The sequence below is a fragment of the Bidens hawaiensis genome, unplaced genomic scaffold, assembly GCF_021521415.1.
Source record: "Bidens hawaiensis isolate Kalapana, Puna unplaced genomic scaffold, B.hawaiensis_p1.1 tig00419364_1, whole genome shotgun sequence".
Taxonomy (NCBI): Eukaryota; Viridiplantae; Streptophyta; class Magnoliopsida; order Asterales; family Asteraceae; genus Bidens; species Bidens hawaiensis.
This window is the reverse complement of record NW_027504835.1, coordinates 271264-295732: the sequence shown is the minus strand read 5'-3', so window position 1 is coordinate 295732 and position 24469 is coordinate 271264. Positions and strand designations below refer to the sequence as shown.

General features: G+C 33.9%; 2 protein-coding genes across 2 annotated transcripts; both read right to left on the bottom strand.

Annotated features, from left to right (window-relative positions):
* Positions 1-5055: 5055 nt before the first annotated feature.
* Positions 5056-7124, bottom strand: LOC143608355 (cytochrome b561 domain-containing protein At4g18260-like). Its single transcript, XM_077083407.1, has 4 exons — positions 6748-7124; positions 6488-6652; positions 5557-5705; positions 5056-5455 (listed from the first exon to the last, which is right to left on the bottom strand). The coding sequence occupies exons 1-4, from the start codon at positions 6892-6894 to the stop codon at positions 5080-5082; spliced, it is 837 nt and encodes a 278-aa protein (XP_076939522.1). The 5' UTR covers positions 6895-7124; the 3' UTR covers positions 5056-5079.
* A 4454-nt stretch (positions 7125-11578) lies between these two features.
* LOC143608314 (phospho-N-acetylmuramoyl-pentapeptide-transferase homolog) lies at positions 11579-19538 on the bottom strand. Its single transcript, XM_077083374.1, has 8 exons — positions 19395-19538; positions 19240-19314; positions 18232-18422; positions 16767-17214; positions 15931-15995; positions 14755-14948; positions 13241-13449; positions 11579-12170 (listed from the first exon to the last, which is right to left on the bottom strand). Exons 1-8 carry the CDS (start codon positions 19536-19538, stop codon positions 11988-11990), a joined length of 1509 nt encoding a protein of 502 aa, XP_076939489.1. The 3' UTR covers positions 11579-11987.
* Between the last annotated feature and the right edge of the window lie 4931 nt (positions 19539-24469).

The window sequence follows — 24469 nt, the reverse complement described above, 5'->3', positions numbered from 1 at the left end:
TTTTTTCTACAACAACAAACGTTTACAAACCCATTAAAATATATATTAAAACTACATATGTATATAATATATAATGTATATATGTGTGTGAGAGAGAGGCATGGGACATTGGGACCCACTTTGGTTGTTTATTACAAGTTTGTAGTCAAGAACAAAGCGAACTTCCATCACAATCATAAAGTTTGTGATGAGGCTCGTCCAATGAATGCCACATGGATTCAAACATAGGAATTTAAAGCCCATTATGAGTACTCTTAGGCTATGTGTAGTGGAGGGGCTACAATTGGGGGCGAATTGTGACACGTGGCGCCCAGTCAGCATGGAGTGGAAATTTGTTTTTAGGGTGTAATGGTGTAGGGGCTACAAGTTGGGCCCACGGTGTCTTTTTTTATTATTTTCTTTTTATAATTAAACTAATTAAATAAAAAACAATTTATTTAAATAATTAAATAAAAATACATTAAAATTAAAAAGAAATACAAAAAAACATAACTAAAAAAAATACATAACTAAAAATATTAAAAAACATAACTAAAGAAAAAAATTAAAAAAAAAACATAACTAAAAAAATAAACTAATATCCGTAATATTCGCGCATTTTTTCACGTCGTCGTTGAAACAATAATGCGGCTTCCTCGTGAAACCCCTCCGCTTTGAGGGATTCGTAGTCGTCTTTCATTTGTTTTAATTCCAACGTCTGGTTCAGCTTTTCTTGTTGTTTGTTGGATGCTCTAAGGTCGGCTCCTATTACTGTGGCATTTGTTTCCAAACGACCGACCAACTCGTTTATTTCAACGGGCTCCGTATTGAATCGTGTTGACGACGAACCTTCTCCCTTATTTTTTCTCGATCTCCCGCGTGGTCGAGGCAACTCCTCTACCTCTTCGTCGTCGGGGGTTTCAACATCGTCGGCTAAATTGACGTGTCGTCCAGGAAGAAGCTACGAGCATCGGATGGTGTGTTTGGTGTGCTCGGATTTGTCGACGACGATGTCTTCGACCTTTTTGAAGGCCGGGATGAGCCGACTCGTCGGGCGGCCGGAACGGTTGGTACCACCTTCCATTTCGAGCAACGACGTAGCTTTTCCCAACAACTCAAATACTTGAACGGTTTCCCGAGCCGCTCAACAGTGTGACCCTGAGCTTGAAAGTCGCTCAAGGCTTGACTTATAATGTCGACGTCGTTATGCCCGCTACGCCAGCCGGACCCCTGCAACCGGTTAATTATCCCGGCAAATTTTTGACAATCGGCGTTAAGCCTCTTCCAGTGGGCTTGAACCGCTTCTTTTCCCCGGTAGTCTTCGGGTTTTTTGGTTATATCGAGCCAAGCTTCAAATACTTTCTTCCAAAACACCCCGGTGGCTTGAAAGTTAGCTACAAATTAAAATTATGTCACAATTAGTATACATTTTAATAAACACTAAATACATTTTTAATAAATACTTAATATTAAAAACTTACCGACGTCGGGACCCTCCGAAATAACGATCCAAGCCCTTGCAAGGGCCACCTCCTCCTCCTCGCTCCAATGCTTGTATGGATCACGTTGCGCCATCGACTCCCCCGGTTGTTTTTTTTTTTGTGTTTACGGGTCGGCTTTTTGCTTGAACCGGAGGCCCGTGACGTTTGCGTATCCGGTACCGTCACCGGCTCCGACTCCGGTGGTGTAGAACCGAACGTCGGCATTGTGTTTTGGGGGCTGAGAAAGTTGGCGTACATGTTTAGGTTCGGGTCGGAAAATTGATACGGATAGCTCGGTTGGTTCTGGTTCCTCGGGTTCCATTGTAAGTTCGGTTGGTTCGGTTGACTTGATTGCGAACCATACGTTTGACCAAAACCAAGGAATTGGTAGCTCGGTTGGTTCGGTTGGCTCGATTGCGAACCATACGCTTGACCGAAACCAGGGAGTTGGTAGTTCGGTTGGTTCGGGTTGTTTCTAGGATTCATCTTGTTTATTTTTTGTAAGAAATTGGGTACGATTTGTGTATAAAATGGATATAAAATGGAGAAGAAGGGTGTATGTTTATATATATATATATATATATATATATATATATTGTTTAATTTTTTTTTTAAAGTTAACCGTTTGACAACGGTCATTTTATTATAATATTATTATTTATCTTCTTCATCGGGCGACAATATTACCCCGCCCCCACTCCTTTTCGCCCAATTATCGCCGGAGGGGGAGGGGCGGTGTTCCACCAATTTATCGCCCCTTTTCGTCCCAAATTAACGCCCATTACACACAGCCTTACTACTCAATAAATGTTGTACCTAAAAATCATAAACAAAGAATAGATTCATAATGATCTGACGACCAGAAATTACATTGAATAATAAAATATTCAATATTGGGATAATGAATTATATTACAAAAATATATAAAAGGACAAGTGGATAGTATTAAAAGTATATTTTGTATAAAGATATTTTTATTGTCAATAGATGTATTCATCAGCATTTGCTTATTTACGTTTCCAAAAGTACTTTTCAAGTGTGATTCAAGGACAGAAAGATTAGCAAAGATAGATTGTCGAAAGGATGTTAACTCCTAGGAAGTGTTGGAACCTTGTGGTTACATTTTGTACAAACCGTCAAATGACAACTTAATGTAAAAGATTCTTTTAAACAATGTTTAAATAAAAAACGAGTATTTAATTCCTTATGTTTTAATAAAAAAGAATATTTTAAAGACTTCAGTTCGAACTCTAACGTATTTACAAAATCGGTACCAACTATTGGTCATACATTCAGCCTCCCGATGCTGGGTGCCGACACTTTCACCTAGGTTTTCATGACATTAAATCTAAGTAGAATGTTCCCTTTTATAAACAATTATGTCAAGGTATATAATTATAGTAAATATTAATATTTATAAACAAGACGAACACAAAACTAACAAATATGAGAAAACAATTATCTAGACTCGGAATTCTATTAATAGTGTTTCGGGATAACGAATATTGGAACACTAAGGGGAACTAGATCACATGGTCAGTCTCACCAACTCTCCTTCACACACCTAAGGGACAGATAAAACACACTTGGGTAAGGTCTACTAAGGTATCCAAATGACGTCACATGCATGGTAAGTCTCAACGTCACCATTGTCATGCTAAAGCCAGTACTAGCAACTTGGGATAACTAAATCTTAACTGTTCTACTCTAAACCTCTAAGCCACAAGAAACTTAAACCGAACTAGACAATGCTCGATGGTTGCGCTAGAAAATACTAACCAGGTAAAGATACTAGATAACTAGACCACTTATCTCATGGCTATGATCAAGGAGGGTGTAAGTATTAACTATAAAACTGATAACTACCAAGAATCCTATGGTGATATATACCATAAAGTAACCAAAAACATCAAGTAATCGATCTATGTGTAGCCCTAACCAACACGACACAAATCATGCAACCAATGAGACATGTGATCGAAACATAGCAACCAATATTAGTAATTAATACATAAACATAGATTAGATCAGCAGATATTCAGAATCTCAAAAGCAAACATGTCATATGTTCGTTAAAACTCGAAAAACTAATTGAAACACACAAATTTAGCTACTCATAGTCGTAATAAGCAAACACAATTCACAATTAGTAGCATAAATCATCATAAGAACGTTTGAGTAAGCTAAACTAGTGATTACAATTGGAAAACGAATGAAAAACCAACCAATAACGCTCCAATCTTCGATGATATTCCTCCCAAGTTGTATACGAATGAAAAATTCATGACTTAACATAGGCGGGAACGTACAAAACTGCCTCGACAGGCCCCCAGACTGTCAGGGTAACTGAAAGCGGTCCACAGGAACGTCTCTAAGCTGACCTAATCTTTAAATGACGTCAACCCTTTCGAGGATAAGTCCCATCTATGTATGTCACTTGGCGGCAGACCGTCGGGAAAAGTGATACCAGTCTGCCTCATATTAAAATCTTCTTTTGTCTATTTTTTTGTTTTTGCATTTAACTAAACTCATCCTAGATCACGTTTCAAATCATCAAAGATAAACCATTGATCTAGGTCACCTCAAGACCTATCGCAATCGGATAACAAAGTTCAATATCACACAACCGTTGATCTTGAGTCATGGAACCAATATAAACCATTGATCTAGGTCAGGGTGCATGAACATGATACTCTACTAGAATTAGTTTACAAGGAAAACAAAACAACTTTTCATGTTCTGAAAGCTTCAGAATCATGTTCCTTGTTCTATAGCAGATCACTCTGATGTATCTAGTTTAGAGTATTGATACGATCCGAGTGCTGCTTACCTCACCCAGTCACCCACGTAGCCCATGCCATGTTCCCAATTCATGCATGTTCTCAACCCATGTTCTCATGCAACATATTATCTAGTGTTTTGTTTATTTAGTTTGCATTAAGTATTTAAGTTATAATTCGGTTTATAGGTAATGGTTCGACTTAATAGGATAGTGGGTAGTTTCTTAAAAAAAAAAAAAGAAGAAGAAGAAAATTGATAAACAATGTCTCGTTCTCTCTATTATTTCTTTGGAGTCTAACCCGCTCAAAGGGTCACTATCTTGGGAGATTAGCCATCTCGAATCCGGCTTCTATCAGCTTGTCTCCGGTTTTTCGGAATCAAGTATATGATACTTCAGAATCTTTAGCTTTAGAATCTTTATTGAATAAACAAGCCGATAGGTTTTGATGAGTATCAGCCTCAAAGGTCTTTATTGATACTAACACGAGGTCAAATGAAACAATTTTTATCTAATTAATACTCCTAGCTTATAAACGACATAAAAAAGTTGTTCTTCCTAGCTTATATTATCAATGATATACAAAGTCACAAACACACACTTGTTACCAAAATCAAACATTATGACGATATTTCCAAGTGCATTATGGAATTATATACATAAAATAGAAAGAAAAAAAAACCTTGTAACTAGTAGAAAACTAGGCAATTATGACCTTTTTAGTCGCAAGTAGCCGTTTGTGACCGATTTGCAAACTAAAAGGCGACCATAAATCGATCGGTCGCTAGTTTGGCAACAGTTTTTCCTATCCGTAATTGCCCAGTTTTCTAGTAGTGTGTATTAAGTTACTTGAAATAGTTTCTTCAAGGCGTTGTTTTTAGCGAAGTAACTCCCTAACGAATTACTCTTCCTTGACGACTGGCGTGATAATACTTCCTTTTGATTCTCAGCCTGATCTGAAGAGATCACCATGACCGGTTCATCAACTGTTATTTCTCCTTGTTTCTGCATGTAATCCCATTTTTCTTGGAAAAGGTAGAAAAAAGTCATGAAAGCCACCTCAACTGTGAACAATATACTCCAAAACCTTGCATTCAAGGATGTTCTTTTGTGATATGCTTTAAGACCTGTGTAAGTGTTCAAGATCCCAACTAGTGAAATTGTTGTCCCAAATATCCAGTGGAAAACATACCAAACGGTCCGCCCTTTAGTACCCCTGGAAAACAACAGCTAGCTATTTGTTATTGTATGCTACCACATGCTATGATCAAGATGTTTTCAGCGGTATATTAAGAGTGAAATCGATGCTATGCATACCTCTTCGGCCTGCAAAACCCAACCAACACTTGCACCAGAATGGCAGCATAAAGTGCTAGACCTATTCTCTGGTGGGTATTGTTGAATTTGTTTTCAAAGCTCATTATAGAGAGGATTGCTGCAGCACATGCAAGGAGCACTGCAAGTATCTTGACACACATTGAAAAGTAAGAAAACCGATACCAAATAAAATGTGTCAAGTTGATAACACTTAACATAAGAATAATGTTCAACTTTAAATGTATAGGCAAACCTATAAGTTAATTAGATTTTTATGAAGCTTACAATTGAAGAATATAAAGGACATTATAAAGCCCAAAAACACTGCTAGTGTTTTTATCATTAGTGTGACTTTACTTGTTGCCAAAGTATGGATGATTTGTATAGGATGATAAAACTTGGCACCTTTATATCATATTGAAGTATATATTAAAGTTTCAAGTACTATAATTTAGCCAACCCATCAAAATTATTATCCTGATTCTTGACAATTGAATGAGAAGTCTATAAATTAATTCTTAAAAGACTTAAAAGTTTGATAATAGATTGACAACCAGAGAGAATTAAATTTCATCATAAAAAAAATATAAAATGTATATTTTACCAATGGGTTTATGTCTCTTTTATATTTACCTTTTGTCTTAATCATCCATAAAGAAAAAAAATAATACAATGTGTGGGCTCAATATTCATCGCCACTTTATGTTTATAAACAAAATCACATTGCTTTTTAATCTTTTTATTCTAAATTGTCTACCAATGCATGATTAAAGTGAAGCAATGATGGCATGGCAAAAAAGATAAAAACTTGAAATGATAAAGGCATGTAATATAAACAAGTAAACCAAGTTAAGCAATTTATTTTACTATGAGGAAATATAATCTTGAATGTGGTAACAAAAACAAAATGAGTAAAGTGATATATATATACCTGCAGAATAGCATGAATGTAAATGATAGCTTTAAGTTTTCTGGGGCTGCATTCTTCTTTATTAAACATTCTTATTATGATTACACCAAGAGGCATCAAGAACCCCATAGAAGCCCACAACAGAATCCCATGAAGCTTTATTTCGAATACCAGACGAGGATTCATCTGCGAACATAATCGATGATGATCATGCGGTTTCTCGATCAAAAGCGAAAATGAAAACAAACAACACTTAAAAGAGTGATTTTTAATTAGTGTACCTTGTGTTGATCAAAATCTTGGTTGATGAATTTGTGAGGGATAATGAGATGGTTTTCATTAGATGAACATACACCTAAAGGTATGAGATAAAGTGCAAGTAAGCTTGCAGGTATAGATGAAAGAAATAGGTTTTTAAATCCATGCATAGTGAGTGATCTTCACTTGCTCACCAACTATTCAGCACTTATATATATGCTTGAGGATTCACAAGATCTCTCTCTCTCTCTCTCTCTCTCTACATATACACACACACACATATACGTATATACCAACTCTCTAGATTTGTCCTTATACCATTATTGATCTAGACATGTTGATGAGCTAAAGAGTTTTGGATGAGGAAAAAGCAAAAGGAGAAATATTATAATCATGGGAGTGTCAAAGACTTCATCATGTCACTATATTATCATTTCATGCATTTTTTTCACATTTATTAAATATATACTTTGTAATATGGGGTTTTTCACTTTTCTTTTATGGAGATACGATATTCTTCATGGTTTATGGGGTGGCGAATGAAGGACACATGGTTTTTGTTGATTCCGACATCAAAAATGGCGACCGAATAGGGGTTTGAGCTAGCATCCGATTGCCGTCGAGGAGGATCCGACATCTCAGATGGCGGATTTGAATTGACTAAGCAAACTGGTCCTGCTTGGCAAGATACAATGGCTGACACGTGGCAACTAAATTAACTAAATTATTTTCTAATTATAAACATAAATATAATATAATTAAAAATAACATTCATTAAAAAGTTACATCTAAAAAAATATTAAAACACTAAATTAAAATAACATAAAATTAATTCTCCACTTTCGATTTGTCTGATCGAGTCAGAGTCGTCTTGAGCCAGCCGAATTGGTGATGATTTCTTAAAATGTCCCATGTTTCGATGTGAAAAAAAACACATGTGAGAGACATAGCTTCGGTTGTCACGATTTGCTTGTGAATACGCTTATCCGGTAAGTGCGCTTATCCGGTAAGTGCCCGTACGTAGAGTCGGTGAAATTGACTAACATTTTTATGACATCTCACTTCACTTTGAGTTTATTTGGTGGGTGGAACGATCACCGATACCTCCAAATTAGACATCATCACACGAACTGCATGCCAAAATTGGCCTCCCATTGTGCCATTGCCCGTACGCATTTTCCAGCGCGTCATAGCTGCACAACGATGGTCGTGCTCTTGGATGATTTTTTTGGGTTTGTTGTTTGAAAGAAAGAATTTTTTGAAAGAGTTTGAAATTAAATGATGAATGAATGTGTAAAGATGGTTGAAATGGTTAATATTAATAGGATAAAAATAATAGTTTTTTTTAAGTTACCAATTTCAACGATAATATTACCGTTGCTAGCTGTCGGTGTGGGGTGCGAATCGGCTTCAAAAAAATCGGTACCAAGGGGTCGAGACAGTGTTCCCGCTCGTCCCGTGCGACACCGTCCCCCCCACCACACCACACACACACTAGATGAGCTGTATTTAAGAAGTGAGCAAGTTGTGATGAAAATAAAAATAAAATATATAATTCTAATATGAATTAATAGTAGTCCAACAAAAATATTTAATGATCATTAAATTTGGCCCTAAACTTATTTTAAGTGTAGTTAGTATCGTAGTAGTCACTAGTTGGTTGGTGTGGTTGGGACTAGCGATTAATCGATATTAATTGAGATTAATTGAAATTAACAAGATTAATCGGTAATAAATTGACGTCTATATAACATTTTTACAACGTTGTGTAACCATGAGTATAGTTGAACTGAGCCGACTCTAAAATATACAGAAAAAGGAAGATGTGTAGGTCTTGCTTACAATCTTATCATTTGACGAAATTAGTTTGCCGACAAAAAGTAAAGGCCAGTTCTAATTCTTCAATTAAATGGTTAATTTATACTTTCTTTTGTTATATTTTTAGGGTTTATGAAGAAGTCTTTATTTTCTAAAAAAGGATTACTTTATAAAATAATAATTAAAATTTTTTTAAAACAATATTACTACACTTTTGAACATTTTTCAAAACAATAAAAATTTGTCGCAAAAGCATACCTTCAATGTAGTGGCGGATGTTTCTTTGGGCCAAGGTGGGCGGCGACGCTACCACAATTTTCACTCGTTAGTGTATTTTTTTCGAAAAAATCAAAAATATATATAAATGTATTGAGTTCGGTCCAGCCAAGTTATTTGAATCCGGCCCAACCATACTATTTGAGTCCGAGCAGCCTTGAATTTTTTTTTAAAGAAAGCTTGTTTAAAGCAAAAAACGAGAAATCGTTTACGAAATAAACATATAGATAAAGAAAAGCTAAGAAATAAAACTACGCAAGACCAAGACCAAGCCCAAATAAATTTTAAACAAACAAACAAAAAACATTAAGCCCAAAATATAACCCTACCATCTGGTCGATGTTCGAACACAACAACAAATGGAGTTTTCATTGTGCGTTGGTTGCTGTGTGACTTACTGACTTGTGAGGTTTGGCACAAAAGTCAGAACAGAAGCTCAGGTGATTGGTGATATCGTTTGAATGTGTGATCGATTGATTGGGCACTCTCACTATCTGTTGAGGTCTAAGGTTCGGAAGTGACTCGTGTTGGAGTGAAATCAATTAATCTAAATAGTCAACAGAAGCAAGCAGAGATCAGGTTCGACAATTCGCATTTCACCATTTTGTATTTCTTTCAATTTGGTAGGTTAGAGCTTGGAATTATTGTTTGATCCAGCCTGAACCGGATTGCAGACCTAAAACTTAAAAGCATAAAAAAAATTGGGTCTTGTGACTTTCGGCCCATGCATACAAGAGGCTCAAGATCCGCCACTACTTCAATGGAATCACAACGGTTATGGAAACAGAAATTTTTTGCCACTAATCAAAATTGTGATGAAACTTTTCAATAGAGCTAGTTATTTGAAGAAATAATTCGTCTTAGATGTTGACAATTGTTTTCCGTCACATGATCACTAGCTTCGACATCAATTCGTCAATAGTATTGGTGACGTAATTTTTCTATCACTAATATTGAATTGTGTACATAGTAGTCTAGTGTGTGTATGAAACAAGCAAGAGCATAACAACGCGTGAACTTCAAAAGACTATACTTTTAGTTGTTTCGAAGCGTTCACATACTGGTGTAGCCTAGTTGGTGAGAGCAAAATCATCTACTTAACGCTTTTGAATCCAAGGTTTTTCAAACCGTAAGAGAAAGTGAAAATCTTGTTCCATTTTAAAAAGCAAATCTTGTGAAATCTTAGGGCATCCAACAATCAAGTTCTATAGAAAGTAAAGTTTGACTATTTTAGGTTTCCTTTAAATAACTTGCTATACTATGATGAAAACATAATATAAAATAGACATGGTTCACAAATAAAAAAAATGGAAACATGATTTAGTGCAGTTGAAAGTGTTCTGACAATCACCAACCCTCAACCCAACTTTGTCTATTCATTATAGACACCATGAAATACATATATCCCATGATGATTAACCCACATAATAAGTCCTCTCACATGTGTAACCACCAACTTAAGAGCATTCTCAACTCATTCTCTAAAATTGTTAAACCCATATAATTTAGGGTAAATGTTAAGAAAACCATCAAAATCACCTCTCCAATCCATTCCCTATTATATGGATAAGTTATATGGCAACTAAAGTAAAACCCTAAATATAGGGACTCAATTTTGATCCATACCATATAATATATCACCTATCCTCCAATCACCATTTACTATATAACAAGACAAAAGAGAAAAAAATAATACAAAGAATTAATTTATGGATATGAATAGAGAATAGAATGTGGAAGAATTTTGAAACATGATAGATAAATTTATGGAATTGTGTCTTTTAGTTAAATTATAGGGAAAAATATATGGAATGGGCCGTGAATGCTTTAAAAGAGTTTATTTTTTAAGTTGGACAGTGCTTTTACTTTATGCTTGCAAAGGTTGCCTACATAATGTAGACCCCACTAGGTTTCAACTCAAATTGGTTAAAACTTACAAGGAATTATGATTCATTAAGTGACAGATGATTTATAGTGTTTAGATTACTATGAAATATCAATTGGATAACTTGATGACATTAGTTGGATACCCTATTTATGCATGGTTCCTTTCAAATCAAACCTTTTTTTTGCAAATCATTTAATTATTTTGTAATAATAAAAACTTAGTGAACCACATAAGTTCATCCCTTGGCAATGTTTAATCCAATCATTTTATTTTGCATATCCAATTGAAAATGGTCGATTTTTTCATCTTTTGGATGCTATTATTTTTTCATCTTTTGGATGCTATTAAGGTAAACACATTGTTGCAAGGAGACGGGTACAATCTTTGGTAAAAACTAGGTTTGAAGGTCAAGGTATTATACGTGATAATGTGTGATTTATCTCTTGCTTAATAGAGTTTGAATTAGAATAGGGTTAAGTTATCGGTTAGTTGGTTTATCGAGTAGTTATAAGTTGTGTTTGAACCCGTTTTTGTTCTTGTCTTAGCATATCCGGTTTGTGTTTGTTTATTGAATACGGGCCAACATGATACGAGCATGAGAAGTTTACTTATTTAAATCAGGGTATTTGATTGTAAAACACAAATTTACTAGAGCTCTTTGATAGGATTCAATCAAAATATGCAACCCATCTTGAAAATTAGAAAACTATAAACAAATGTCAAGATTTTTACACCTACTGACGTAAAGAGGACACGTGACATGATGCAAATTTAAAAAAAAGTCATCTACATAAAGATACATTTGTGGTAAAAAGATTTCCAGTCTCAGAAAGCTCACTGCTCACCACAATATATATATGGAGTAAATCAATCAATTTAAACAGAAGCCTAACCAAACCCGGATTTGGTTTCGGATTCGTCCAAAAAAAATCATCAAACCCTAAACCAAACTGAGGCCTCTCTCATCATCCCAAATAGAAAGCAATCTGCGCTTACTTGATATTACCGGTCAACTTACTAAACTAATCATTTCACAACATATCTCGAAAGCAGTCTTATTGTCAAATATCTTATAAAACTTCACCTAAAACCTCCCAAAAATATACAACTTTCTCATATTCTTCATCTTAACAAAATTCCCAACAAACAGCCACTTTAACCTCTCAAGTTCACAACAAAAAGTTAAAAAGTCAAAATCAGAGATTTTGAGCTACCTTATGCTGGTCAATATGGGCATATTGTATATGACAATGATGAAAGAAATGAAGCCATGTGACACTATTATACTGATATAAGACCCACATATCCTGCATATAGCATCAATATGCATGAAATAATGTATGCACCCGCAACAATAACGGGCTCTTTTATCCCGCATGATTCAAGATGGTAATGCAACGGAACCATCCGGAACAACCGTCGCCCGATTCCATGCATGTGTTTTGTGGTCTTGAAGTATGATACCTAACAAACAAGATTGAAATAGATTATTGAAATAGCTATTCGAGTTCGGCTCGCTAAAAGCTCGAATTGATCTAAGTTTAAACGAGCTTGAGCCCAAAATTAAGCTTGTTTAATAAATGATCCCGAACCCAAACTTCACTTAGCCTATTATGTATGTATATTTTTAATATATATATTGATAAAATAACATATATTATGTTACTAGAATGCGACAAGACATTGGTAATCACGTAACATGTCAACTTTGTTTTTTTAATTAAAAAAACTAAAGCGATATCGTGCTCAAATTAAAAGGATAAAATGCAAGTTTTATGATGTAACTTTCTCAAAAAATTAATGTGTGAAAAAAAGTTATGGTATTTAAAAATCAGTGGGGCGAAGTTTGTTTAATAATGAAATTAAAAGAAAAATATATGGGTAAAGATGTGGGGGTGAAAAGGGGGGGGGGTGCAAAATTGCAAGTTTATTTTAAATAACCAAAACCTGTAAAGATTAGGGGCCAAAATAGTAAGTATTTTTTAATCCCTTAAATGATTGTGCCTAAAAGACAAATTTGCCCCTTAAAACTTCCAAGCATATGCAATAAGCGTTGTAGATGTAGCAATAAATGTTGCATCACTTAAATCTTAAGATGTCCATAGGTGCTCTATTATATATCGTATATAGATATAAAAATATAGATAAGACATTAAAAAGCTATTAAAAATGTAAATAAATTAACAGATAAAATAAACGAGCCGAGCTCGGGCTAGAGCTCTCTTAAGTTAAACGAGCCAAGCTCGAGCCTAGCCGAACACGGGATTGGCTCGGCTCGTTCACCTCCCATTTTTAGACCTTTATTTAGAAACAAATCCAATGAGGTTGAGTTAACTTTTTCATGCTATTTAGAATGTCATAAGCAATCATTAAATTAAAATGCAATAATAAAATCTATCCGTTGAAAAACCATCGCATAGCAATGTCAATTTATACCTGCGTGACATTATATTATATGAAATAATCAAGGGTACTTTTGTACATTAGATAAGACTAATAATCATAAAAATAATAATAATGATAACAAGTAATACCTGTAATAAAACGGATAGTGCTTCTATCACAATAACACCAGACGAAATAAGTAACGGAAAAAACATTCCAGTAGAAGCAGCCATTGCAGCGAGGGCCCCACCTAACGCCAATGCTCCCGTATCACCCATAAACACAGATGCTTTATAACGATTATGAAAAAGAAAACCAACACATGCTCCCGCCATTGATGCTCCAAACACAGCAAGATCTGAATAAATAACGAACCGAACGCTCAGTGAACCGTTCAGCAGGCTGGAAGTTCGTTTATTTAAAAACGAACGAAATGAACACATGTTTCATTTGTTCATTTATGTTCGTGTACGTTCATTCATTTAAATTTGTTTATGTTCGTTCATTTATACCCATTAATTTAGTTCGTTTAAGTTTGTTCGTTTATGTTCTTTTATATTCGTTAGTTTGCATTTGTATAAGTTTGTTTGTTCATGTTCATTTATATTGTTCGTTTATAATTAGTCCATTTATATTTGTTAGTTTATGTTTTCTTAAGTTCTTTCATTAAACGTTCATTTATATTCGTTTGTTCAAGCTTGTTTGTTCGCATTCACTTATATTTATTAGTTTATGTTTGATTAAATTCGTTCATTTGTTTTTGTTACTTTACATTTGTTTGCGTTCTTTCATTTACGTCCATATATAATCGTTAGTTTTTGTTTGTATAACTTCGTTAGCAACTGTTCGTTAATATATTCTTTTAAAAATTTTGGCCCATTACAACTTTATCTAATTTTAATAACTTTTTTGGCCCAACATTTTTCACATTACTTATAACTATTTTTAGCTCATTAATATTTGTTCATCTATGTAATGTTCGTTCACTTAAGTTTGTGAACTGTTCGTTTATAATGTTAACAAACAAGTATAAACGAACACAAACATGTTCGCTTGTCTTGATGCACGAACACAATCAAGAAAACCCCGTTGAACCCTGTTTGTTTGACTGTTGTTGGATCATTTGTCCGGTTATAGTTAAACAAATGAGCACGAGCATGCATATGTTTGTGTTCGTTCACCTAAATTCAGTTATGTTCATTTGTTACATCCTAAATTCAGTTATGTTCATTCGAATCATTCGTTACATTCGCGAACCGTTCCTTTATACTGTTACCCAACGAACATAAATAAACATGAAAGAGCATGCTCATTTTCTTAACGACCAATCAAGAACAAGATAACCCCGTTCATTTAACTGTCCATGTTCGATCGTTTGTCCGGTAAAAATTAAAACAAACGAACATGCTCAGTTATGTTTGTTGATCTATGTTCACTTATGTCCGTCCAATTACGTTCATGAACTGTTTAAGGAACAAACACGAACAAGAAAATCCTGTTCACTCAGTCGTTCATGTTCAACCATTTGTTCAGTTAAAGGTAAGCAATCAAACGCAAACATGCTCCATTCGTGTTCATGTCCATTCAGTTTGTTTACAAGCCTAAATCCAAATCCGTATTTACTTTCTTCTTTTATTGTTTTAATGACAATGAAGTAACTAACCTGAACATATTGGAAGAACCGCAATTGACATTCCAATGAATGACAGTGCAGCAGTTCCTCCAACTAATCCATCAAGACCATCGGTCAACTCCATTCCGTTTGCCATTGAAACAAAAGAGAACGAAGTCAATAATAAGTAAGACCCACCCATGCACACCAACCCTAGTGGTAGAGGTAGAGGCACCACCATTTTCCTGCACAAAAAGGATAACCAAATTACCAAGTTAAATGATGGTGTGGCCACTGATGTGTCAGTAACTTTAACAACAAGCGGGGATACTGGTTGAGTCAAACTTTAAATGAAAACTTTTATATGGGAGCAATAAATTGTGTCACTTGACATAAATAAAGAGGGTTGTAAACAAGCTGGCTCGGCTGGTTTATCTTGACAAGTTTAAATGTTGAGCTAGAGCTAGGGTCAAGAAAGTTCGAGTCAGCTAATTAATATTTTAATTTTTTTTACCTTAACACTTTAACATATATAAAGAACAAAAAATAGTATTTTTAACATATGCATAATGCAGAAATTTGTTTTATACTATTTTATTTAGTCTCTAGAGAGATGAATAAACATTGTATTTCAACCATTTTTGTATATATATACAAAAGTTTTTAGATTGAAAAACTGAATAATTTATTTTGTTCTTCATGTTCTCATAAACAAAATTGTGTATACATATAGGGGCATGTTCTTTTTAAATAATTTTATGTTGAAAATTGCGAGAACCGCATATACAGTGCATTGATGATTTAATCAGATAGTGGGTAGGTGGTTATGCAACCGCCTTCTGCATCACACGTATAGCAAAAGGTACAAGTGCATAATGCAGTTCTCGCATAATGAATCTGTAACTTCTTGGCCGTAAATGTGATACAAATGGCTGTATACATAACTGCCTACCCAGTACCCACTATCTAATAAATTATCAATATATAGATTTACAATTTACATATCCTAATTCTTAAAATAAATAGTTACATCAAATTTAAGAAAAATAACAGATTATAGATATGCAGAAAAATATTGCACTATTGGCCTTCATTCATACAGATATGTAGATTTTGTTTTGGGATATCATGTTAAAATTTCAGAAATTAGATAGGATTTCACTGCAAGAGTGACATATTAAGGAAAGATACGTGAGTTACCATCCAAATAGTTACAAGAAACTATACATGCTGTATGGTGATGCTATATTCCTGGCACATAACCAAAAATAGAACCATGTTCCAACTGCCACCTGTGCAATAAAGGTCAAGTAAAGGATTGTTGTAAGATGAGATGGTTGGATGCTCATATGCGTTAAGCTAAGGGGTCAAAACAGGTCAAGTTAAGCTGACCCACAAACACTCTTTTGTCCTTTCTATACATAATTAGCATGCTAACTAGTATTAGTAAAACAATGGCAATTAAAATTTTCAATGAAAAGTTGTATGATTCTAACAAATGGTTTTACAGATTATAACTTTTATTTGTCATGCTTAGTAATTTATAAAAAAAATGAAGTAGCCCAAAACTTTTGGGCAATAATGTGTACTAATCAAATTAACAAAAAAAAAGTTAGGTTCAAAGTTTCAAGTCCAAATTCATTATTTTGGGCTCTTTTTTATGGCCTAAAAAGTTCAAGCCCAAATAGCAAAAACTGATACCGAACCAAACCCACTGTGAAAACCGAAAAAACCAACTTTTGTTATTTAATTTATGGATTATATTTTCTATGTTTAGCCATTTATATAAAAAATAAATTAGCGTAGCCCAAAAATTTCATGATTAACTAACAAAAAATATTTAGGCTAAAAGTTTGAAGCCCAGATGACATAGCTGAAACCAACCAAACCCGTAATGAAACAGAAATGGAACATTATTCAGAAAATCAAAAAACAAACTTTTGGTTTTTGGTTCGGTGTAAGACCAAACCAACCCATGCAAACCCCAATCAATACACGTGTCATCACCAAAACCCTCCCTACACTTTTAACCATAACTTCCATATCACAGTAAAAACATTTACCTCCAACAAAACTCTTATCCACGGAGATAAACCAACCCTCCTCCTTTTCACAAGACATAAAAAGTCATCTATTAATCCAATTGTTGCAAATGCTAAAGTGGCAATGGATGCACCCGCAACTTCTATAGAAGAAAAACCAACTAACACCTCAGCAACAGCCACACCAATTGGTATAAGAAACAATCCACCCATTGTAGTAGTCCCCTTCTTAAACGAGCGCCTAGCTGGCCATTTGCTGATAAGCATTTGTATCCGTGAAATACGAAACAATGGAACACAAATATAGCCAGCAAACGAGACTAATATTGTTGAGGCGGTAAAAGGGCATATTAAGTGAAATGGTGGTAATGGAACTCTCACTATTCGCCAAGCATGTGAATCCAAAAGTAGTAGGAAAACAGTTAAGAAAGTAACTAGGCCTATGTTGATGGCCATTCCATATTTAATCCTGCGTCAGATAACATAAAAATATAAGGTGTTACCTTTTTTTAAATATTAGTTTCTTATTGCGTGTTCATATCAAATTACTAATCTTCATAAGCAACAAGAGTTATATCAAATGATTAAAGGAAAGAGTAGATATTAGTGGCATATGCATGTGATCTTGGTTTTTAAAGGCGTGTGGAGCTCCAATACGTTTTGAACCTAATATCCGATGCATGATGCACATCGATTATTAAAAAAGATACTAAAGAAAAATCTATAGATAATATTTTAACTTGCTAGCTTTTTACACTAAAATATAAGGTATTTTCATCATCTCGGCTCAGATATGTTCAATCCATGATCTAATTTTTTTAAATACCCAAACCCATTGCTCAATTGGTCAGATTTGATTATTCGGATTTAAAAAACTCAGACCCATTGCAATCAGTGGTTATATTTGGCCAATTACTGGTGAACTGCATAAGGCGTCGCATCACGCATCAGATAGCATACTTGATGCACATCATGGACTCGCATCACACATTGCACGCATCATAGACTTGCATTGCACGATGCGGTCTCATCACCGCATCATGTGATGTGAGCATTATGCATCCGGATGCTCGCATTTAAAACTGAGTGTGCGATACTGTGTATTTATAACCGAATGTTGAAGCTTAAAAGACAAAACTATGTTCTTATTAATGAAAATTGTTTTTATTTTTGTAAAGCAACAATAAAGAAGTCCCAAAAATGTTTCTACAAGCTTATCTTTCACCTTTCACCAGCAAGTCAGCAACATAACCCAATTTTTTCCATTATGTTTGTCCAAAGCCTAAAACTAATTATAGCATTCACTAAGAAACCACATAGGTCTTAATCTTGTTAATCTGGTGGCACGCATCATCGTGAAGATCTAGTGGACTAAATATCTTAAGTGAGAAGCATGTTGGTCAAGTCAAATGTTTTGATGGCTCAAAGGATACAAATCACATTATCAAGAACATATTTGTAACATGAGTATGAAGAGATGTCTAACCTACTTTTCTTCTGAGATCTACCGATCATTCTGAGCTCATAAGCAGTTGCTGTTAATGCATCATCAGGTTTACGAAACCGCTCACTTGATGTCGGAATATCAACATCATTGATTGGATTCAATATAATATCTCCATCACTTTCTTCACCTTCACTTGCAGAAACATCTAGCGAAAAACTAGACACAGAATCCTATAAAATGAACAAAAATTACAAAAAACAACCAATTCTGTCATGTATTCTGATCAATAGTTTGCGTGTCTCAAAAGGCATATCAATATTATAAGATTGGAAAGAATGAATCTACGTAGGGCTGTAAACGAACCGAGCATTCAGCAGGAAGGTTGTTTATGCTTGTTTTTTTTTAATAAATGAACAAACATGAGCAAGGAATTTCCTACGATTAACTAAATGAATGAACACGAACAAAGGCCATGTTCATTCAATTGTGTTCGTTAATGTTTAATAATGTGTTTGTTTACGTCCGTTCCGTTTGTTTATGTTTGTTCATTCAATTGTGTTCGTGAATGTTTGACAACGTCTATCATATAGATTTAAGCAAAATTATTAACTATATATATGCGTATTATCTTATTAATTTATACGTAAAAGTAACATATAAATATGAATGTTCATTCAAACGCCAAACACAAACTTGGAAGCCAGACCGAACCGTTGACACTAACCATTTCTAGTTAGTCAAATAAAATAAAACATTGTTTGTGGTCATTTGCATTCGTGAACATTTCACAAACAAGAAATTCCGTTCAGATAGCTGTTCGTGAACTGTTGGCTTATTCACGAACATGCGGTCCGGTACGTTACATCCCTAGAATCTAGTAATATCCAAAACTATGTAAATTAATGAGCAACACTATCTACATAATATAATAGCATCATCTTGTATTTACTATCTATCTATCTAGCTAGCTAGCTTTAGTTGCGCCGTAAACGGAGTAAATTAGGGTTTTGAATTTGTTAAAAGTGTAAACAAGGATTATATATATACCCAATCCATGGTGCAAAGAAGGAGAAATCGTCGTCGTCTTCTTCCATATCTCCGACTAATTCTGGATCCCGATATCTGCAAACAATTAAAAATGAAATGAATCAGATACAAGTAAGAATAAGAAGTTGTTACAGAGCATGAATTAATTAGGTAACCTTGAAGCAGCTCAAAAGATCAGAAGGAGGAGAATAATGAATGGATGTAAACCTATTATTATTATTATTATTATTAATAGATGGAACTGAACAAGGATGTACAAGCCCTAGATTCAGAGACGAACAGCAGGAATACGATCGCATCATTGCAGAACAAAATATGAAATCATATTATTATTATTATTATTATTATTATTATTATTATTATTATTATTATTATTATTATTATTATTATTATTATTATCTTCTCTGTTGTTTGTAGGATGAAAGCAGGCGGAGGTTGCTTTGGGGTTATCGATCAATCGATTGTGTGTTGTGGATGTAAAATGTGTACCATCTGACCGGAACAAGGCATATTCTTACCCGAATAATAATAATAATAATAATAATAATAATAATAATATAATATTAAAACGGGAATATCAATTACCATATTCATCATCATTGATAATTTAATTTTTTTTGGTGAACTAAGAAGGTAGTAAAACCTGAATTTGATGAGAAAATCTAAAAATATGATGAAAATTGGAACGGAAAATAGCCGATCTATTAAGGTTTGGGTCCGGCTTTTAAACCCGACTCGTTGTTATCAGTGGCGGATCTAGAAATATTCGCTACGGGGGCACAAAATGAATCGGGTCACTGAGAATAAGACCGGCCAACCATTTTGGAGCAACAAAGCGGAATGAACTTTCAGGGCACAAGAGAAGATACATTTGTCTTTTTACACATTATCTTTGAAAGTTAAAACACATGTTATATAATATGTACATATAATAATTATGTTGCACTTTGGACCAACCTCTTTAACTATTATATACTATCACCAAGCCCCATGGTTGTTATTATGACTTTCAGTGACGAAACCAGAAACTTTTAATCGGAATATCACAATATACTTTTTGTTTATATGTGTTTCACGAACTTACTGACAATAGTTGATAATAATAAAAGGGTTACAAATTATATTTCAAAAGAGAAGTTTTTACCTATAATGTTTTTACATATAATTATTTATTTTGACAAACTAAAATTACATCAAATCAAATAATAAAATTGTTACGTAAAATATAAAAGTAAAAAAGTTCATTCACAAAAATGCATATATGAAACAAAAAACAAATAAAATAACAAAAATAAACTATTAACTCTACAATCTTAAAAATCAAAAGAGACGGTAAGCTAATAAAAAGGAAAAAATAATACTATGAAAATAATGTTGGGGCTTTTATAATTAAATAACATATTTAATTATGCAATATTCATTTTCCCTATTATCTTTCTTTTCTTCATGTTCTTCGACAGTATCATCGGAACACAGCAATTCAAAACATCCGTGTAAATCCGACAACGGTAACCAACGGTGGGCATGGACTAATTGTTGAGTCATAATATGTGTTACGCGTACCTGTAAACACGGCATACCGGTAGCCTGACGGTGGGCACCGGCAAGCTGGACCCGCCCCTGGTTGTCATCTAAGTGCCCATGACTCAACACATTTTAAGGACGCTCATTATATATACAAAAATCTTAAATAATCCAACGTCGTCGTACAAAGACTAAATACATAAATTATTATAATATTATTTCAATGTATGCATACATCGTAATTTATCCAACGAAATTAGTTTGGAACTAATATATAAAAAAATGTGTTATATATTATAATAATTATTATAACATAATTGCCTTTAATTATAAGTTCTTTGAAGTTGGTCATAAAAGTATGAAACTTAAACAGTAAGCAAGGGTAATGCCACGTTGTTGTTTTATACCACCAAATCATAACTTTAAGATGTCACGACTCTCATTAACTTTCATAATTCATAAGACTTGAACACGTATTACTTAACCACCTATTAAAACTAAATATATACCTCAATCATCCTTTGATTCATAGAAGTGCTCAGTCGGTATTTACATATTCACAAGAAAAAGAAACGTAGAGAAATAGAAATAATCTACGAGTGTCACGACAGTGAGAAATAATAGTGGTGAGCACAAATTTTGAATAGTCGAGTTGAATTACCAACACCAAAATGAGGTATATAGTTATGTTAAAAATTCAATCCTCTCGGACCACTGTCATAATCTCGACGAACCGTTATTGTTTTGAAGTTCGTTTCTAAGCCCCGGCGTTCCGATAGTGTAATCCCTAGTACACGAAGTAGAGTAGAAGTGTTGCTCGTTCAACGTTAAGCGTACACATGTAAGGTAGGGATTCCGCTTAAGTTATTATTTTATATGGCCTGGACCCTAGTCGACAGTATAGCCTAACCTTGATTATATTATAAGAAAAATATAGTTTTCATAAGACAAGAGTATAGATAAAATATCATTTCTTTATGACTATAAAGATGGTATAATCTTTCTTAAGAAAAAAGAAACTTAGCATATACGTTTCTTCATAAAGAAGAAACGTAGTGTTTAAATGATAAAACCTTTTGGACTAAAGGTCCGAGAATATTATAAAAAGAAATGATTATCAAGGTAAGTATTATGTAAATAGATTAAAAGTCTAAAGCTAGATCGTTGATCTAGTATTTATAAAAGGTTATTCTCGTACTATAGGTCCGAGGTAATAAGAAGCATACATCAGTGAGACACACCGATCATAACAAAGGTGAACATGTCCAAACTCTTTTTAACTTTATAAATCGAGTCATTAATTGTTTGCATGGGATTACGTATCCCTAAGACGTTATAAACCAAAGTAATCGTTGGCCCTCAGGCTATCATACATGTTTATATGGATCCTTTCAAACGTGGTTTGACGGTGGGCACACCGCACCACGCCTGATTATGCCTCCGCCACGTTAGGTCGGACCTACGATGTTCGAGTTGGGATACTCTTGTGCATATAGGTAGTGGCTACGATCTCGAACGCTGCACTGTTTATTGAGTGGTTTCGAGTTTAGCTGGAGTTTGTAATTGTTATTCAGACTTTCAGAACTTGATTGTTTCCTAAGCCACGTTGGGCCGAGACCTACGATGTCTTTAGGGGATAATTAAGTATTAAAATATTTTGTGTCAACGTGTTCACCAGCATATAACTAACGTATTTTTCTCAACATTTCAGGAAAATAAGTATAATACATGTAGCAAGGATTAGAGTCACTCATGGAGTTAGAAACTCACCATATGGAGATGACTCATTTTTAAGTATAAAAAATTTATCAAAAATTTATAAATCAAACACTTGGATATTCACTATCCAAGAAGTCTTCGGAATAAATTAATATTTTATTTTCAAGTACTCGAATATTTAATATCCGAGAAGTTTACAAATTAAATAAATATTGTATTATAAACAAGGTTTTCCGCTAAACACAACCCGCAACTCTGATGTATTTACAAAACAGTTATCAACTATTAGTCACACGTCTAGACCCTAAGTCGGAGTGTGGCATAGGCAGAATCACAACAAGTGTCAATTGTGGAAAAAAAACACAACTCTTAGGTATGAGGCAGCAAAAACAACTCTAGTTTATGCACTTATATATTTAGCCTCATTTATGTTTAATTTTAGTCTCCAGACAACTATGGCATGTAATGATTATAATAATTAAATCTATCTAGTATATTTATTATATTGATGAGATAGATACACCTTTGGTTAATCGAATAATTGATCGAGACACCAAGGTTCAACAAGAATATGTTAGTTGATGAACTAGTGAGCGTTGGCGGTGATGCACTGGTGAAGTGGTGGAGGCATCAGGTGGTGACTTTGGGGCAGTTTGGTGAATAGCAGATATCCTCGAATATTGCCGAGGTGGTGGAGACAATGACGCCCGGCGTCAGCGACGTACGAGTTGTGTGACAGCCGGTTCTTCTCGCGGCAGCTGGAGAACCGTGGATGGGAGGGAGGTGGCGACTAATGTGTGCCATGCATGATTGATTAGTGTTAGGGATAGTCAAACTGTCTTTAAAAGCATAGTAAGACTAGTTTATTTAACTAATAAATTATATATATATGATGAGTATCATTACAGAACTGTGAAATTATTTAAGAACTTGAAAGAATATATATATATATATATATATATATATATATGGGAGAGATAATTTGAAAACCTTTTGAGTTGTAAGAACTTTAAAAACTCAATATGGAGCACACAATTAATTAAATAGGTATTGATATGTACCTGAGAGTAAATCTGATTAAAAAATTAATCAGGAGAGAAAATAAAGATTTTTTTGATAATTACACAAATTTAAATGTTAGTTACACATGTGTAATAAGTCGATTCGGTGTATAAAAAAATACTAACTTACACTTACGTATTACACATGTGTAAAAAAAATAAAAAAAAATTGTTACGCTGAGTTCTTTCGACTTCTTAAAACTCAAAGTAGTGCTCAAAATAAATCAATTATATATATATATATATGTATATATATATATATATATTTATGTTGACGTTGAGTGGCAGCGTGGATTTTATTTTTGAATTTTAATATAATTAACGTTTTTTAATTTTTTAAAAATATAACTACCTATATTGCAAATTCCGACCCCCACATCTTATCCTTCATTTCTTTCTTAACAAACAAAAAAATCGGTGAGACTCGATTTGAAGATTTAGTTACCCGATTTGAGAAAAATATGCATGAGTGACCTACTTGGAACACTTTTAATATATATATATATATATATAAATATATATAGGGTGAGGTTAAAATAAAAAGTAAGTTGTGTCTAAAAAGTGTAAGAAGAAATATAGAGCGTTGGATCTCTTGATCTAGCGGTTGTGGGTGTTTGGTGTGTTTTTCCTCGATGTGTTTTATTTTAAAGAGAGAATCAATGGGGACTAGGGGTAAAAAGGTCAATATCATTAACTGATTATCATAAGAAAGTCTTATTTTTCAGCCACCATAAAATCTATCTATATATATATATACGGTTGAAATCAATTAAGAACCATTAATTTTATTAAGAAGTTTGAGAACTTATTTCAACCAATTAGATTTATTGATTAATTTATATTTTTAATCAAAGATAAGGGTATTATGGTCTATTGAACAAATAACCATAATAATAGATCTCCTAAAAAATCTCACTCAGTATTCG